This window comes from Pseudochaenichthys georgianus, chromosome 9 (assembly GCF_902827115.2).
Source record: "Pseudochaenichthys georgianus chromosome 9, fPseGeo1.2, whole genome shotgun sequence".
In the NCBI taxonomy this organism is placed as follows: Eukaryota; Metazoa; Chordata; class Actinopteri; order Perciformes; family Channichthyidae; genus Pseudochaenichthys; species Pseudochaenichthys georgianus.
This window is the reverse complement of record NC_047511.1, coordinates 37664058-37682314: the sequence shown is the minus strand read 5'-3', so window position 1 is coordinate 37682314 and position 18257 is coordinate 37664058. Positions and strand designations below refer to the sequence as shown.

General features: G+C 41.0%; 1 protein-coding gene across 1 annotated transcript in view; it reads right to left on the bottom strand.

Annotated features, from left to right (window-relative positions):
* The window catches only part of ssh1a (slingshot protein phosphatase 1a), a 33106-nt gene that overhangs the window by 14124 nt on the left and 725 nt on the right, over nt 1-18257 (bottom strand). Inside the window, 2 exon segments of the mRNA XM_034091645.2 lie at nt 8490-8590; nt 16603-16640. Coding sequence (XP_033947536.1) covers nt 8490-8590; nt 16603-16640 — 139 coding nt within the window.

Below are 18257 nucleotides of genomic sequence, written 5' to 3'. Positions count from 1 at the left end.
CATGCTATTTAGCTTAAGCTAGTTGGTAGAAAAATGCCTCCGTTCTCTACAGATGACTTCCACAAACTTCTACAGAAGATGGCCGTGCTGGAAATGAAAATGCAACGGCTGGAAGTTAACGTGGAAGTGAATGGACTATGTCGTGGGAATGACACCACTTTACCAGTGTTGCAAAATAATGGAAAAGGGTATGCTAACTCACAGCTAGTTAGCAGCTACAAGGATTCCAAGGAACAGGAGGGCTGTGTACCGGGTCATAAACCTACAAGTGGTGGTCCTCCCTGGAACTCTCTGGGTGCAAAGCCTAAGAGTAAATCATTTTCATGGGATTTGGGAGGAAGGATAACGGGCAGAGCCCAACACTCTGAAATATGTGATGCGACCGGCTGGCCTGCATTGTTATCACCCAAGAGGAGCGCCTCTTCAACCCCTAAACAGCAATGGACAGCTGCTAAAGGGAGAATTACAAAAAATCCTCCTAAACCACCAAGTGTGCCAATCCAGAACAGATACGCTCCGCTGACCGAAAGCCGGAGATCTCTTTCTGATGACCTGGATAACCCGTCCTCTTCACACAGCAGGGTAAGGACCAATAGCTACTCCAAAAGTAAAAGGCTAGAGGGAAAGCTAACGACTGGGCCTGAAACTCTGATTGTGGGTGACTCTGCTGTAAGAGATGTAAAAGGTCTGTGTAGTAAGAACAACACCAAAGTACTCTGTTTTCCCAAGGATACAGTCTCTGACTTGGCTGAGAAGATCCTGCATATTGGGACTGAACATCCGACTGTGAAGAATGTGGTACTACATATTGGAACAAATGATGTTGTGAAACAAGAGTCAGAAGTGCTGAAAAAAGACTTTAAATGTCTGTTGGAAACTGCCAGCTCTCTAAATGCAGAGGTGTTCATCAATGGCCCTCTACCGCCAGTCAGAAGAGGAGTGGAGAGATTCAGCAGATTGTTTGCACTGAACACCTGGCTTTCAACTGTCTGTACTGACCATTCTGTGCATTTTATTGACAACTTTAACTTTTTCTGGAACCGCAGACATCTTTTTAAGGCAGATGGAATTTGCCTGAACAAGTCAGGAGTGAAATTGTTTATCTCTAACATATTCAACTGCCTGCGTCATCAATCTGTTCCCTCTGCCAAGGACAAGCGGCAAGAGGAATCAAAACAGGAGATAGACACAACACATCGCGCAGAAAACCCTGAAGAAGTATCACTGCACCCGCCTGAGGAATGTTCTGATTATGGGAGACCTATGAAACACACGGAGGAGTCCCCACCGCCCGTCACCCCCCCCCCTGTCAACGCCTTTGAGGATACTCCGTTCACCCTTTCGAAGGAGATACAGAGGGCTGGCACCGATTCCTTCCTGGATTTCAAAGACCAGACTAAGGCGATACGCAGGGCTGGCAGCATGTCCTTTACCCCCGCTCCTCAACGACGCCCACCAAAATCACCAAAGCAGAGACGCGCACCATCTCCCCCGTCTTCATCACCATGCCTACCACAATCATCCAAACCAAAACAATCTGCAAACTGATATCTGCTGGGTCCAGGCTCAAGGGCGTATGGCACTCTCAACTCTTTCCAGGACATGCCCGGGCCCTGCCTGCCAGTAGCTTTGCCGATATCTGTGTTGATAGGTAATAGATTAAGAGCGGTGAATGATCTTACATACAGGAAGCGCTCAAACGTTTGTGTGAGTTTATCTAATTTAGCAGTGATTCCATGTCAGCCACAGCTTGTTACAAAAAACATGACTGATAGTGTGTTTAACATTACATTACATTGCATTTAGCTGACGCTTTTATCCAAAGCGACTTACAATAAGTACATTCGACCAGGAAGACACAACCTTGAGGAAAACAGAATCATATAAGAACATCAGGTTTCAAAGAGCCAATCGTTTCAAGTGCTGCTCAACTGGCTAACGAACTTAAACTAGCTTTATTAAATGTCAGGTCTTTGGCAAAACATTTTTAATCAATGATTTTATCACTGAGCACAATCTTGATTTTATGTTTTTTTTGGATTGAACAAAATAACAGTGCAGCTGTTCTTATCGAATCAACCCCTCCCAACTTTAGTTTTATGAGTCAGGAAAGAATGCATAAGAAAGGGGGTGGAGTTGCTATTCTGTTCAATGATTCCCTTCAATGCAGGAAGACATCTTATGGGAACTTTGCTTCTTTTGAATATGTGGCCCTTCAGCTGAAATGCTCCTCTCGAGCTCTGTTCCTAAATATCTATAGGCCACCCAAATACTGTGCAAGCTTTTTTGATGACCTTACTGAACTGCTGTCTATAGTGTGTATTGACTTTGACCGTCTAGTCATTGTTGGTGATTTTAACATCCATGTTGACAACCCCCAGGACAGAGGGGCTAAAGAACTGTTTTGTGTTCTTGATAGCTATGGACTGACTCAGCATCTGACGGAGCCCACGCACAATAAGGGGCACACTCTGGACTTAATTATCTCAAAGGGTCTGAATATCTCTAAGGTTGTGGTGACTGATGTTGCACTGTCTGACCATTCCTGTGTTTTCTTTGAGAGCTCTATTTCTGTTCACACAAGTGTTCAAAAAGAGGTAACCACAAAGCGATGTTTAACTGAAAATACTAGGGAAATGTTTACTCAGAATTTTTCTTCCACACTTGCCCCTGCTAACACCTCAGTAAATGAGCTAGTAGATCATTTTAATTCAAAAATTAAAAATGTTATAGATGCCATTGCTCCAATTAAGGTAAAGGAAGTGACTGGGAAGAAAATATCTCCATGGAGAAAGGCCATGACCGTTAAAACAGAAAAAAGAGAATGTCGAAAAGCTGAACGCAGGTGGCGAAAAACTAATCTCCAGGTTCACTTTGAAATTTATAAAGAGAGACTTGGCCTTTATAATTTGGAATTGAAAAACGCACGACAATCATTCTTCTCTGACATCATTACCAAAAACAAAAACAACGCACGTGCCTTGTTTGCTACCGTCGACAGACTAACTAACCCCCCAGTGTCAGTAGCCTCTGAATTTCTATCCACCAGGGCGTGCAATGATTTTGCCTCCTTTTTCACTGACAAAATTCAGAAAATCAGACAAGCAGTCAGTGCCTCTGCATCAGGAACAGCAAATGTGTTGTCTCTGTGTCCACTTAACATCAATTCAGACATCATGACACAATTCCATCAGATTAATGATAAAAACCTGGAGGACATTATACAACTTCTGAAATCCTCCTCCTGCTGCCTTGATATTATTCCAACAGGATTTTTCAAAGATGTTTTGCCTTGCATGGCCTCAGAACTACTTCATATAGTAAACAAATCTCTTCACTCAGGTATTTTTCCACAGGCCCTGAAAACTGCAGTCATTAAACCGCTCTTAAAAAAGAATAATCTAGATGCTTCAGTAATGAACAATTACAGGCCCATATCAAACCTGCCATTTCTAGGTAAGATCATTGAAAAAGTTGTTTTTCAACAGTTGAGTAATTTCTTGCATTTAAATAACTGTTTCGATGTGTTCCAGTCAGGCTTTCGTCCAAACCACAGCACTGAGACTGCTCTTGTAAAGGTCTTTAACGACATCCACTTAAACACAGACAGTGGCAGAACTTCAGTGTTAGTATTATTAGATCTCAGTGCTGCGTTTGACACTGTTGACCACAACATATTACTGGACCGACTGGAAAACTGGGTGGGACTTTCGGAAACAGTTCTAAATTGGTTTAAATCCTACTTAAAGGACAGAAACAACTTTGTTTCTATCGGTAAATACACATCTGAGTTGACAAATATGACATGTGGGGTTCCTCAAGGCTCCATCTTGGGGCCTCTTCTCTTTAACATCTACATGCTACCACTGGCTCAGATAATGAAGAACAACAAAATAAGTTGCCATAGCTATGCAGATGACACACACATTTACGTAACAATTTCACCAGGAGACTATGCTCCAATTCAAACACTGAGTAAGTGCATTGAGCAAATCAATGACTGGATGTGTCAGAACTTTCTCCAATTAAACAAAGATAAAACTGAGGTAATGGTTTTTGGAGCCAAGGCAGAACGTTTAAAAGTTAGCGCTGAGCTTCAGTGTGCAATGTTCAAACCAACAGATAAAGCCAGAAATCTAGGTGTAGTCATGGACTCTGACCTGAGTTTCAACAGTCACATTAAAACAGTTACTAAATCAGCCTACTATCACCTAAAGAACATATCTAGGATTAAAGAACTAATGTCACAGCAGGATTTGGAAAAACTTGTCCATGCCTTTATCTTCAGTAGACTGGACTACTGCAATGGTGTCTTCACAGGTCTCACTAAAAAATCTATTAGAAAGCTGCAGCTGATTCAGAACGCCGCTGCTCGAGTCCTCACTGACACTAAGAAAGTGGATCACATCACTCCTGTTCTGAAGTCTTTACACTGGCTTCCTGTGTGTCAAAGAATATATTTCAAAATACTGCTGCTGGTTTATAAAGCACTGAATGGTTTAGGCCCAAAATACATTACTGACCTCCTGCTAAACTATGAACCATCCAGATCTCTCAGGTCTTCAGGGACTGGTCAGCTTTCTGTCCCCAGAGTCAGAACTAAACGGAGAAGCAGCGTTCAGTTATTATGCTCCAAACATCTGGAACGAACTCCCAGAAACCTGCAGGTCCGCTGCAACTCTGACTACTTTTAAATCCAGGCTGAAGACTTTTCTTTTTGTCGCTGCTTTTAATTGAACTATTCATATCTTAAACTGCACTGTAACTTTTATCCATGTACTTTTTCTTGTAATGTTTAATTGAACTATTTATATTTTAGACTGCACTGTAACTTTTATCCATGTATTTTTTTTATTTTTTGTAAAGCACTTTGAATTGCCTTGCGTTGAAAAGTGCTCTATAAATAAACTTAACTTGCCTTGCCTTGCCTTGCCTTGCCTTGGATGAGTGCTTCAGAATTCCGTTTTTATAAGGGATGTATGTGTGTGTCTTTCATATTAAACATGATCGCTGGTAGATAGCCACAGAAGATGTAACACAGTTTAATCTGGGCGGATCCCATTTTCCCTGGGCGAATCACAGTTTACCTGAGAGGATCACAGCTTAACACAGCTGAAAACTTCTCCACGCTGCTTTCAAACTCTGAGTAAACAACGTCCGCTTCACTGGGAGGCTGTCTGAAGGTGTACACATGTCTCAGATGGACTTGGTATCACATTAGGAACGATATTCAGTGATAATTCGGGCAACAATAGCTGGTTTTAAGGATTTATTCGAGCGGATCACAGTTTAACACAGCTGAAGACTTCTCCACGCTGCTTTCAAACTGTGAGTAAACAACGTGTGCTTCACTTGGAGGCTGTCTGAAGGTGTACACAGGTCTCAGATGGACTTGGTATCACATTAAGAACGATATTCAGTAATAAGTCTGCCAACAATAGCTGGTTTAAATGATTTATTGGAGCTTGCAATGTTTTGAACAGACATGCCCATGTCAACTCGTTTTTCTTTTTGTAGTCCTCGCTGTTCGCGTCCGGATATCGCCATCGTAACCACAACCTCACACACTGGTACTGAATGTGCATCAAAGTGTTCCTATCCAGCCAAATATACCAAAAGATTTATGTAAACAACAGAAGAAGCGATCGAAATGTGTATTTCAGTCGAAGGCCACGCCTCCACATCTGTCAACCAGTTGATCGGGGAACCAGTTAAACCGGAACACCGGCCACATTTCGCTAGCCACTGCCTCTGAATGTACTTCTTACGCTTACCTTTTGGCAACAGATGGAACTAAGCATTCCGTGGATTGTTCCTATCAGAATTGTGGCAATATTTCGCGATACAGTGAGGCATATTTGAATAGAGAAACTACAGTAAATAACATGGAGATCAACGTGTCCTCGAAAACCAAACGCATGGATTACGTCACGTCCGGAAAATGGCGGCGCCCACAGTGTTGATGTTATTTCTGTATATAATCAGTTTAAAATCACTGATAATGTCATCGGATAAAAAAAAAAAAAAGAAAGACTGGCAGAGACTGGTCTGTTTTATCGGATGATAATTATTTAAAAATGAGTGTCATGAGCATACCATTCCTTTAACTGGAGCACATGCATGTTGAAACTGTCACAAGTTGTTCTTTATATATTACATAAAAAATGCAATGCTAGGCAAAACACCTATTGTCAGGATAAGAAAAGCTTTTTGGAATATGTTAAAAACTATTTTGCCAATATTTGATGAATGCTGTTAAAGCTATAGCTTCATTTTCAATATCTGCTACCAAAAACACCTGGTTAAAAACATGTCATTGTGTTATGATCGTTTTGATGGATTCGAGCGGATTCAATTTCAAAAAGTCAAGTGATATTGTGGTCTTAGTTTTTCATCCTGGCTCTGTGGCAGCCAAGAGGGCATCTGCTCTGAATGATAATAGCTGCAACATTCAACAGCACGACACAGAAACATAAATATATCTGCAGACAATTCGCTATCAAGTGTCCATGTTGAGGCGAGAGGTTCAAACCAGTTCAACTCACTTCCCGCTACATCATAAACTACATCCATTTCCTAAAACATATTATCCTGTATGAGTGGATTACACTGATTCTCCCAAAGGGGAATAGCTCAATTATATGTCAAAGAAAACATCAATTAGGACACACCTAAATAGTCAATTTCCTCTTCATAACAAGTGATGAACACATTAGTGTGGCTTCAGAGAACCTCAGGTAAGTGTATCATATCTAAACGTATATAAGCTCTGGCGTGTCATGTTTATTTCCTCAAAACTGGCGGGTGAAGATACCGGATTCCTGTTTAAATGACTGATGTTAGGATACCAGTTTACAGAGCAGGAACACCTTTATCAAGCACTTGGCAAAAGTTAACCAACTGCCTACTTTTTTCCTCAGGCCCACAGTTGCTGGGCGATGATAAATCCATTTCCCCGGGCAAATGTTTTTGAAAACCGGCTAAAATAAGGGTTTGGTAGAGTGGATAAAGAAGGCCAGCACTGCCATAACAGACTTTGACCCAGTGTGTTGGATTGAGGGGGGCTTATTGAAAGAAACTGAATATAATATACATAGCTATGTTTTCATTTTCATATAATCATCTGAAACCAAAAATCGTGTTTTGTCAGTTTGTAATTACATAAGAAGCTGGAGACAGGATTTGAGGCGGGGTCAGCTCAAACTCAATGTGCTTTAAACAAAATGAAAGGCATAAAGGGTGCAGAGCAAAGTGTTGCACATTCACCCGATTTACCCTTTACTCAGGAAGGTTTGGTCAGTGAGTGAGGACACACAAGGTAATGCAAACAATCAGGGCCTCTTCTAATCGTCAACAGAGGTTTTGCTCACGGTGCTAGCATGAGCTGGATTTAAACTTTAATCTTCTCAAGCTATACGTCTAGAACAGTGGTTCCCAACCCGGGGGGCGCGCCCGCTTTGGGGGGGCGCCAAAGATCGCAGGGGGGGCGCCAGGCCTCAGATGATTTGAGGCCAAATATCATATTTAGACTTTAAAATATATGCATATAATTGTAAAGCAATACATGATTGTCACTAAAAGCCTTGTCTCTACATTACAATAAAATATACAAAATAATTGATTAATTAATTTGAATACAAATTGAAGTTAGCTATTAAAGGCATAAAAAGACAGAAATGTATAATTCTTTCTTTAATAGAAATGTTTCTTCTGCCCGTAAAGTGTCCAAACCGGGCTTTTCTGGATAAGCGCATTTTTTAAAACATAGTTCTTTGTTAGTAATTCTATCGCTCGAGGTGGAGTCGAAAGAGATGACTGAAAACTCATCTCTTTCGACTCCACCTCGAGCGATAGAATTACTAACAAAGAACTGCTAACAGAGCACTTATATACTAATAAAGGACTGGCTTATCTATAGCCAGTTGAGTAGCACTTGAAATGTTTGGCTCTATGAAACCTGATGTACTTTATGATTCTGTTTTCTTCAAGGTTGTGTCTTCCTGGTCGAATGCACTTATTGTAAGTCGCTTTGGATAAAAGCGTCAGCTAAATGCAATGTAATGTAATGTCATTGTCCATGCCGGTTTCAGTTGGATTATTTGTCATCGTTGCTCCGATCAGATCGGTCTCCTGCATTTTGTAGATTATTTACGACTTTTGAATCCACATCGGCAAAATACAGCTTACTTTGAGCATGTGTTTTAAACAGTTTAATCCCTTTGAGAATTGTTTCCACTTCCGCGCCGTCCTTTAATTTCTTCATACAATGAATTAATCCTGAGTCCAATAACCATCAAAGTCACTCCAATAGTGCTCCTTAATTACGCTTTCATCCTCCTTTAACACAATACTTCACATTCATCCAGTTTGTGACAGTAGTTGCCCCCCTTGTGTGTGTGTGTGGGGGGGCGCAACATCCAACAGGAGTCATTTGGGGGGGCTCTTGGGAAAAAGATGTGGATAACAGGTTGTGCTTTTGGGTTTCTTACCTGCATGTTTGTGGTGAGGATGTGCTTTCTGTCCCTCATTACTGCTCCCCTGCTGCAGAAAGAGAGCAGCGCCCTTCACCATAAAGTAGCTCTCACTCAGGCTGCAAAGCAAATGGGAAAGAGCAGTTACAAGCACTGATACACAGACGCTGTACATCAGACACCACGCCGCAGAGCAACTCAGCAAAACACCTGAGCCGGTTGGTTGGACTGTGAGGCTGAGAAATGGGACACAAGGCACATTCAACATTCAGATTCAACAGTTCAGTCGTCTTAGCCAGAGAGATGAGTCGGTGAATTACCTCAGCAGCTGAGTGGAAAAGCCCAGCTGCAACGTTACAGAGGCGGACCTCAGGTCTGCAGCGGCCGTGAATCAAGCTTTGATCCTGAATGCTTATCTGTCTTTTTTCTGCTGCGCTCAGATTTGACTTGTCAGTTCTCTGCTGGCTTGCTGTAATGCAACGCAGACTAAAATAATTGCCTTAACTGCAGTTGTTTGTGATAATTAGTCTCACAATTGCCGAAAAGCAGCAATTACCAGTTCACACCTGCCTGTAAAATCCCTTAGTTTTACAGGTTAGCCTTTGGAGCGGTCAACAGGTGGCATAAGTTGAGAAAAGCAATAAAAAACAAGCGAGGATTTTCCTTTGGGCTGAATTCAATCATTCCATTTGACTGAATAACAATGTGCACACATTCATAATAAAAGGGTGGAGCACCTGCACCTATTACACATATTCTGTGTGTGCAGTCTGGCAAACCAGGGCATCTTTAAGTAGGTACTAGCTAATGTCAGCTTTAAAGAGCAATACTAATAACGGCTTCATATTGCTTTGAACTGATGATACCTTAAGTCAGGAAAAAAGTCATAACCTGCATCCACAGTTGTCACTACTAGAAATATTTGTGACTTTCCTACGATCAACCCATGTTACTCAAACGTTGGCCGTTTAAACAGGTATCCATGAAAGTCTTTCATCACATTTTGTATTCAGCTTTGAAACTGTTCCCTCCTTCTGCTCTCTCTGATCCGACTTTCAAAACCTACGTACAGAGGAACAGGCCAGGGACAAACGGATGATTTTGTGGGAACAATGGATTTCGTTTTGTGCACCTCAGAATAAATTCCCTCGCCCCCGGAGCACAGGGAAAAGTTCCACATTGACAAAGCACGGGGGCGGACACTTCTCAACGAGCTTTTGTCTCACTTTGGTGGATTTCTGTGTCAGTCTCTGTTCTCTGTTTGAGATTCATGAGGCTGTCAGGAGGGTCCACTGTCAGGCAATGATGGATAATATGAGGGGAAAGTGGCAAGAGCACACTGCTCAGCACTGTGTACAACTCTCAGCTGCTTATTTTCCTATTTTAACTAAACTAACCTTTAGTCCTCAGATAAGCCTTGGGTAGATAATAACTTCCCAGGGGAAAAAACACATCAAACTTGCACTCTTCGTGAGTACATTTAGAGCTGTCCTATCGATTTACAGTCTTTGTTCAGACGTCATAATTAAACGGCCGCAGATCTTGACCTGCAGCACTATGCTGTCAACTTCTCCACAAACACAAGGGCTAAAAATACATCTGGTATCAAAGCAAACAACGACTATGACAGAAAAGATTTGCCAGATAGCTCAATGATTCCAAAATAGAACAATATAGCACATATACCTCTTTTCCAGACTACGATGCAAATCAACAGTCCTGAAATATCACTAATAGTCATGTGTGCACCACTGCATTTCAGCTATCATGGGAGGCACACTTATTTTGATTGAAGTCCACTATCTCATATCAGGTGGGCATGTTTGGAGATAATCTGCTAGCCTGAAATGACACCATAGCATCTGTTGCAAAATGACCCATCAACCATTCAAACATTTACAGTAGATCAATAATTACCAATAATAAAAATAATAATAATAATAATAATAATAATAATAATACATGGGACTTTTATAGCACTTTTCATGAAACTCAAAGACGCTTTGACAGAGAATTAAGAAGAGAAAAAAAGACAAGAGAAAAAAAACAAAAAAACAACAACAACAACAAAATATATAAACAGCAAGTTATTCAAACCTAATTCTAATCTGAAAAGCACAACCACCGAGCAGTAGGTCCAAACCTAGTGTTGGATCTCAAATCTCATCATAGACAGACCTTATTTCCTCAAGTTCAAACCCATTTCAGAAGAGAGAAAGTTTGACTCACATGCGGTTTATCTCACTCTGGGTCAGCACAGCGTTCTCCACAAAATACGGTAGCATCTTCATCACGGCCTCATGCACGTGTTCTACCTTCAGATGCATCCTGTTGACCGACACCAAGCGAAGGCCTCCCCGTCAGGAGCTACCTCCTTTTCATCTGCCTCCAGAAACAGTGAAGGGCCATAAGAAGACAAAAGGCGGCTTCGGGTCTTTCCCCGCCGCTTTTCAGTGACAGAGCGACTGACAGGCTGCACTCATTTGCGCTCCTCAGTGAAGAAGTGCCGTCTGTTCAAATGCCACTCCCTCTCTTTCCTACTCCTCCCTCATCTGAGCGTCTGTGTGTTTGAGTGCGAGTCACTGCTGCCTGGAGGGATGCACTGCAGCCTCCACCCGCTGCCTCGGGCACTCACAACCGTGCCTTCAGTCTGTTCTGTCTGTCTTACTCTTTTACGCTAGGTTAAACATTCACATCCGTAAAAAAAAAAAAAAGCAAGCGGGAATTCCACTGTCTTGTTTATGACAAACACTTTCCTCAAGAGACACAAAGTCAATCGTATCATTGCTTTGGCCCTTCAACAAGATTATGAGCAAAAAGCTTACAGGGAATAATGAATCTAGTAGATTTCAAGAGGTGGATTTCTCCTCCTTTTCAGCATGGACTCTGAGACTTACCTCATCTATCAGGTCTCACTCAGTACAAAGAGAACAACAGGTTTCCTCTTTAGCCAAACAGGTCCACAACGAGCATCTTGTGTTGCTGTCCAACCAGAAATGTGTCTGTCCAATGCCCACTGAGAGTGTAGTTTTCTTTCTCTGTCTTACGGGGAAAGAAGGGCTACTTTCTAATTTAAAAAAACAAAAACGGATGTTTTGGCTGAAACCTTTACAATGGTCATGGTGGTATGGCACCTCAGGGGTCAGAATCCAAGGTAGTGCCTCCACTGAGCTTAGCACATGGAAAGGGCAGTGAGAACTGGCATCTTTCATTGCTCTGAAATCTCATTATACCCAGGGTTAGAACAGAGGGATTAGCCTGTCTCTCTCCGTTAAGTGGAGCGCCGGCTGTCACTCACTCAGATGTAGCGCATAAGAAATACAAAGTTTTAGATAATTAAAGATTAGCAGGAAACATATTTTATGTCTAATGTACCAGCAACCACAGTGAACATTTCTCTGATACATAAGGAAAGAACTGAAAACAAATATAATCATGTTGTATTTGCTGTAAAGTGTCTCTACTGTAGGCTATTTTTATTATATGTACAGCACTTTGGCTCGACCAAACATCGTTTATAAATGTGCTATATAAATAAAATTTGATTTGATGCAATGTCAGCTAGAGAGTTGTTGACATTGAGCTGCAGATACATCCGTTTGTGGTTTTAAAGCTGATACCGTATGCACACACACACACACACACACACACACACACACACACACACACACACACACACACACACACACACACACACACACACACACACACACACACACACACACACACACACACACACACACACACACACACACACACACACACACACACACACACACACACACACACACACACACACACACACACACACACACACACACACACACACACACACACACACACACACACACACACACACACACACACACACACACACACACACGGGGTAGGTAATTTTGGAGAAACCAGCTCGAGTGCGCTAGAATTTGAAAATACACAGCCAGAAAAAAATCTGCCACTTCCTTACAGAGCCCCTCCTCCAACACACACGAACGCGCACATGACCAATGAGGGCACGAGATAAGTTTGTGCACAGAATGGAAGGCTGACAGGCAGGTAGGCCATCCAGTTACTTTAGCCGGGCCGGCTCAGATGATTGGTCGTGCTTTTTACAGTATTACGGCTTCTACAGATGACTTTTTTTTATGGATTTATTGTCAAAGCACTTCAGATATTCATTGCTATCGGGATGTTAAGAGCATTCCATGCAATATAACAAAAAGTGTTTCTGAAGTGAATTACCTACCCCACCTTTAACTATACTATGGCTTGAGCATATTTTTAATAAATTGCGCTATGTGCTTATGAACATCCCATCTCAAACACTAGATTTAGTAAAAATGTATCTACGTTTTTGGCATTGCAACTAACAATTTACCGTTTCAGCCTGCATCTGTTTGTTACATTTTAATATTAGACTCACACTTAAAACTAATTTGCATCCTGATCTTTTAAGACTGTGCTGATTCAGTATTTATTGATTTTAATGTTATTAACTTTGTTTTGTGTGATATATTTTATTATAATGTTGTCATGTTTTTTTTTTCATCTAACTTTTTTTGTGATTTTCCATCTTATTTTCCAAAAATGTGACATTGTAACCGCTTTTTATATATATTTGAATATATATGTTCACTCAATTTAAAGCACATTATCTAACCTTAACAGGAAGTCTCTACCGGAAGTCTCGCGAGAGTTCCTTCTCTGAGTAGTAACGTTCATCTCGCAGCACCTGCTCTATCAACGTTCAGATTGACAGATGGTGAGAAATCGCAGACACTTTAGAGGTTTCTCAATACTCTAATTTCCCCTCCTCGAGTCCTATCCTCGAGACTTAGTGCCGCCCACAGGAGATGCAAGCGGAGGATTGAGGATTAGTCGTGCTTTTTACAGCACTACGGCTTCCACAGATGACATTTTTGTATGGATTTTTTGTCAAAGCACTTAAGATATTCATTGCTATCGGGATGTTAAGAGCATTCCATGGAATATAACAAAAAGTGTATCTCGAGCCGGTTTCTCAAATTTACCTACCCCACCTTTAAGTGGTATGACTCTAATCTAATCTGGTAGGATTTGCTGACAGACGTTAACAAGATAGATCTACTTTTATTCTTGATTAGAGCTCTGTAAGGATGACATGTTTGTAATCCAACCAGAAAAACTAACATTGCCCTGGTTTCCTCGACAAACAGCAAATGCTTTTCCATTGGGTTTAAGACTATCTCCGAGAATAAGATCTGTGGCAAATTAAAGTTAAAAAACGTACAGGTTTTGTTGGTAGTAAGATAACTTCTACAAAGCAACACCAATGATGATTATTGAAATGTAAATGCAGATTTAAAAAGCTACCAATCAAAATTCACGAGTCGAGAAATTACTGATGTTTTATGTTGTACAACGTTAACATCATTTCAGCTTGTGTTAAACAAAAACCCTGTTTCAGGAATCTAACCAAACTTAACTTCAAGAAGCGGGAACAGAAAGTGGAAAAGGCTTACTAATTCATTATAGGACCAATCCTAAAACACTGATTACTATCAGACACTGTATTTCTCTACAAGCTTGCATTGGTTTAGCTATGCGTCAGATGGAGACTTGGACAGCTCAGTGTGTCAGGTGCAAGGAGAAGGCAACTTCCACCGTATGAGAGGTCAAGCTTTATACGAGCAGCAGGTAGGAATACTGGCATGTTAATGATGAGGTATAGCATGTTTCTGCTGCAGTAGCAAGATGAACGTGATGAAGTCCAAACAGGGCCAGATACCCTCAGGGTCACTGCTCTCAGCAGGTCATCATGGGTATCGGTATGTGAGAGTAGTACGCTGGATTACAAAGATTCACGGACTGTAAAAAGGCTCCACAGAGGCAGTAAGCAGGCTGGTTTGGGTCTCAGAGTGTTTTGCACACAGTGAGGATAAAAGGCCTCCCCTTGAGGCTGCCCGTTGCATAATGCTGCCATTCTCTCACTAACACTACTGACGGAGAGGGAGGAAGAAACCTCCTCAGATGTCAGTAGAGTCACGTAGGGCTTCAGCTGGAAACACATGACGTCATCATGTCACTAAGGAAACCTACGACAAAGACCCAGAGATTCAGCTGCAGTTTGCCAGTCTATGTTTCTAAGATCCACACATAGTTTACATATCTGAGGGAGTCAACCGCTGCACTTTTTCCATCTATATTATCACTGCAAGTCTTGACAAGTGTGCTATTTGAGTGGGAAAGTGTTGTGGTGAGTTTAAATTAATTATATATTTCTGTGGAGCTGCAGATTTTCCGTGTTAGCCTCCGTGCTGAACCCCATATCTCAACACAAACACACATAAACCCATATTCAGTTTCTTGCTCAACTGTGCTGTGCAAGGTGTTAGGATTAAATCATACCTTGGCGCAATGCCACCAACACAATGTTTATGTTGGCCTCCATCAACCCCTTTGGGCTTGTCATCATCAAGGTCAGTTGGGGAACAGCAAGCATCAATACTCCCACTTGGCAATCGTATGGCTGTCCTTCAACAGATGAAGCTATCTATTTAGTTTACTAGATCACTGCACCCTGATATTAAGATAAATATGTCTGTCAAATAAAGGACAACTCATATGCCATAATATTAGAAAACAGGAATTTACAAGTAATTTATTGCATTACATGGCCTACCAAGCAATCTTGTGGCAAGACAGGGCTTGCATCATGCACAGGACATTCTCACATACGGGACATTGCACAGGCTGTTGCATAACTGAAAAGACACGGAACTCTTAGAATGTTGCTTATTTTAGGATCACACGTCTTCTGCTTTTTCAAGAAAACATTTCAGTCCAGTTTTTAGGACAAAGGATATGAAAAATCACACTAAAGCAAATTAAAACATTATGATAAGACTTTTGAGTAATCGGTCATTATTTTCTTTCAACAGAGGTATCTTCAGTCCATTTCATATTTTGTATGACTTTCTTATGCCGAGAGATTTATTAACACATCTCTGATAAACACAAGATTTAAAGTGTATTTGCACGATTCTTGGCAGAGAAACTCTGTTTTACAATGTTCTTGATTATTGATAAAAAATACACAAGCAGCACTTGGATTCCTGTGGATGCTTTTCAGTTCAAGAGTTGTTGCATTTCAGTGGTAGTATTTTCATTATGGACGATAATTGCAAAATAACACCCAGAAGGAAACCTTTTAGTCAGCATAAAGCTACACAGTGAACATCACAGTACTGCCCAAAACAACATGTATATTGCTGGTGTTACATGAAGTCAGCTAGTAAAAGAACAAAGTCAAATTGTAAGTTCTTTCTACATGAAAACATCTTAAAAACATTGAAACTTCAGTGAAAACTGTGCAAAAGCTTTTTTCAGACCCTAGTCCATCGTAGGCCTGTAACTATTTCATTGACAGCCAGATTAAAGACTGCCGTGCCCTGACTGCATATTGATGGTACAACTTTAACACAATGATTTCTTTCTATTCACAAAATGTCTTCACCAGTGAAAGGAGAGCCGTCATAACTTGCAGGGTGAAAACCAAACATTTTGGTAAAAACATCAGTTTTACCAAAATTCCTAAAGTCTTAATCCACAAGACAGAGTGCAACTTTTCATCTTTTGTTGAGACAAATAATTATTTTTTCTTATTTTGACTGAAAGGGTAGAAAGTTTAGAAACAGTAACTGTTCACAAAACCATTTAGTGTTTACATGTATACCCAGTAAATGATTATAACACATAAGTTCCAAAATCATGATCGGCTTTCTATCAATTCAATGCAGTACATTCGCTCCACACAAAGAGCTACTGAAATGCCAAGTGACTCAACTCATAATGCAACGTTCAAATAAAAAAATGCAGACTTGTCTGACAACACACTACTGCGAATAACAGGGTTTGACAGTTGGAAGACAATTGGCAAGATGAGGAGATGCCAACAAGACAGACAGAAAGGTGTTTCATTACACTGACACGTAGTCACCCTGATTTGTTGATGCCAGTCTGTCGCCACTCCAGATTTCACCAAATGACTCAAAGTAGATTTCGTCAATCAGTCAACAGCACCTGTATATAAAGGTTGCGTTGCCAAGTACCATGCAGCAGAAAGGCAAAACTCAACTTGGAGTAAACTTACCTCTGATTTATTCGCCGTTCATCTTCACTCCCAAAATCCTGCAATACAGATAAGGGGAAGGATTAATAACACACCAATGCTGTTGCAACATTTTGGCAGCAATCATATGCATTGATAATTAAAGTTTACAAGATAACCCACAACTGAATCACTACACAACAAGTTCAAGTATGTTATACTTCTTGTGGCAGATACTACCTCGAGTGAAGTCACTACAAATACAAGTGTGTTACATGCGTTTAATAACATCCACACCATCAGGTGGAGCTTGAAAGAGGCAGAGGATGCAGACATGATTTAAAGCTCCTCAACGTAAGGTTTTACTAAAATAGCATAGAGGAAAGCACGATGTACAACAGATTACATAAAAAGCAGTTGCATGACAAGGGTATAATGGGGGCTGATAAGCATGGCAGTGTAAAGATCGTGACAAGTTCAGCTGACCAGCCTGCACACAATGCAGCACTTAAACCCAAAGGCATTTCTTTAGGTCGTCACAAACCCACCTTTTTTACAAAGGAAAACACCACACCTTTAGTATGATTTAGGGCAACACTTAGGGAGGATGAGGGAGTGACTATGGAGGATGCTGAGCATGTTAAGAGGTTTGCTTTGTCTGGTGGTTTGGCACTCGAATACAGCAGATACAGGTTTGAGAGACGCATACCCATAGATTAGGTATAACAATATATAACACAATACATAATGGTTAGTTCAAATCCCTAAGTGACTTTGACTAAAACAAGAATCAGCCATTTTAGGAATAGTAAACAGAAACCAGCCCCTGTCTGGGAAAAGCCTACAGCCGAGTCAAATATACTTTGCAGGAAAAGAAGAGAAATGTTACGGCATGCAGAAGATGAGTACAATTTGCTTGAAGAGATTCATTCTGCAAGACGAGCATGTTACACTGCATGACTAACTTTCCATTATTAGGTGATACGTCATGCCTTAACTGCTTCACACAGTAGTACTCCAGCAGCCCCCCCCACCCCCACCCCGCCGATGACATCATAGCTGCAGCAGCAGCCTTATCTGTCACACCTCACACACTGCTGGACTACACCAAACGCTCCAGAAAAAACACAGAGGCGCAGAGGCGAAACCAAGTCATATCAATAAAGCTAATGAAACTATTTTATTAGGAGCCATCCAATTAAAAATTAATAATAACTATGTATGGCATTTAATATGTTGCACAGTTTTGAACATGCTTTGAAAATGTAAGTGTTCATCTATTGATGGTTGTAAATAAACCCAGTAATATCATATCCGTTTCCTCTGATTTGGTCATGGAGAGCAGAACAAGGCGAGCTTTCCTGTGTAAAGCTGGTGGTTAGCGCCCTCATCTGGCAGTGAGGACCAGGAACATACTTGTACATGAAAGTAGCAGAGGAAGTTATCTTTAAATGGTTATGTTGAGGCAAGGACAATCACTTTTTCTAGCTGTGACTGCCCAGTAAACTAATAGATCAAACTGGGACTATTTACTGCTATAAAGAGGTATATGAAAAGCTTAAAGTTAGATATCTTTTCCCTTTTTGCTTTTTACATACTGGAAATCTCATACTTCCCCATACTTATTGGAGGCAGCCAATTAGAAATTGACAAAAACTGTGTGTAGTTGACTGACTGGCTCTGATGTGTTGTCTGCT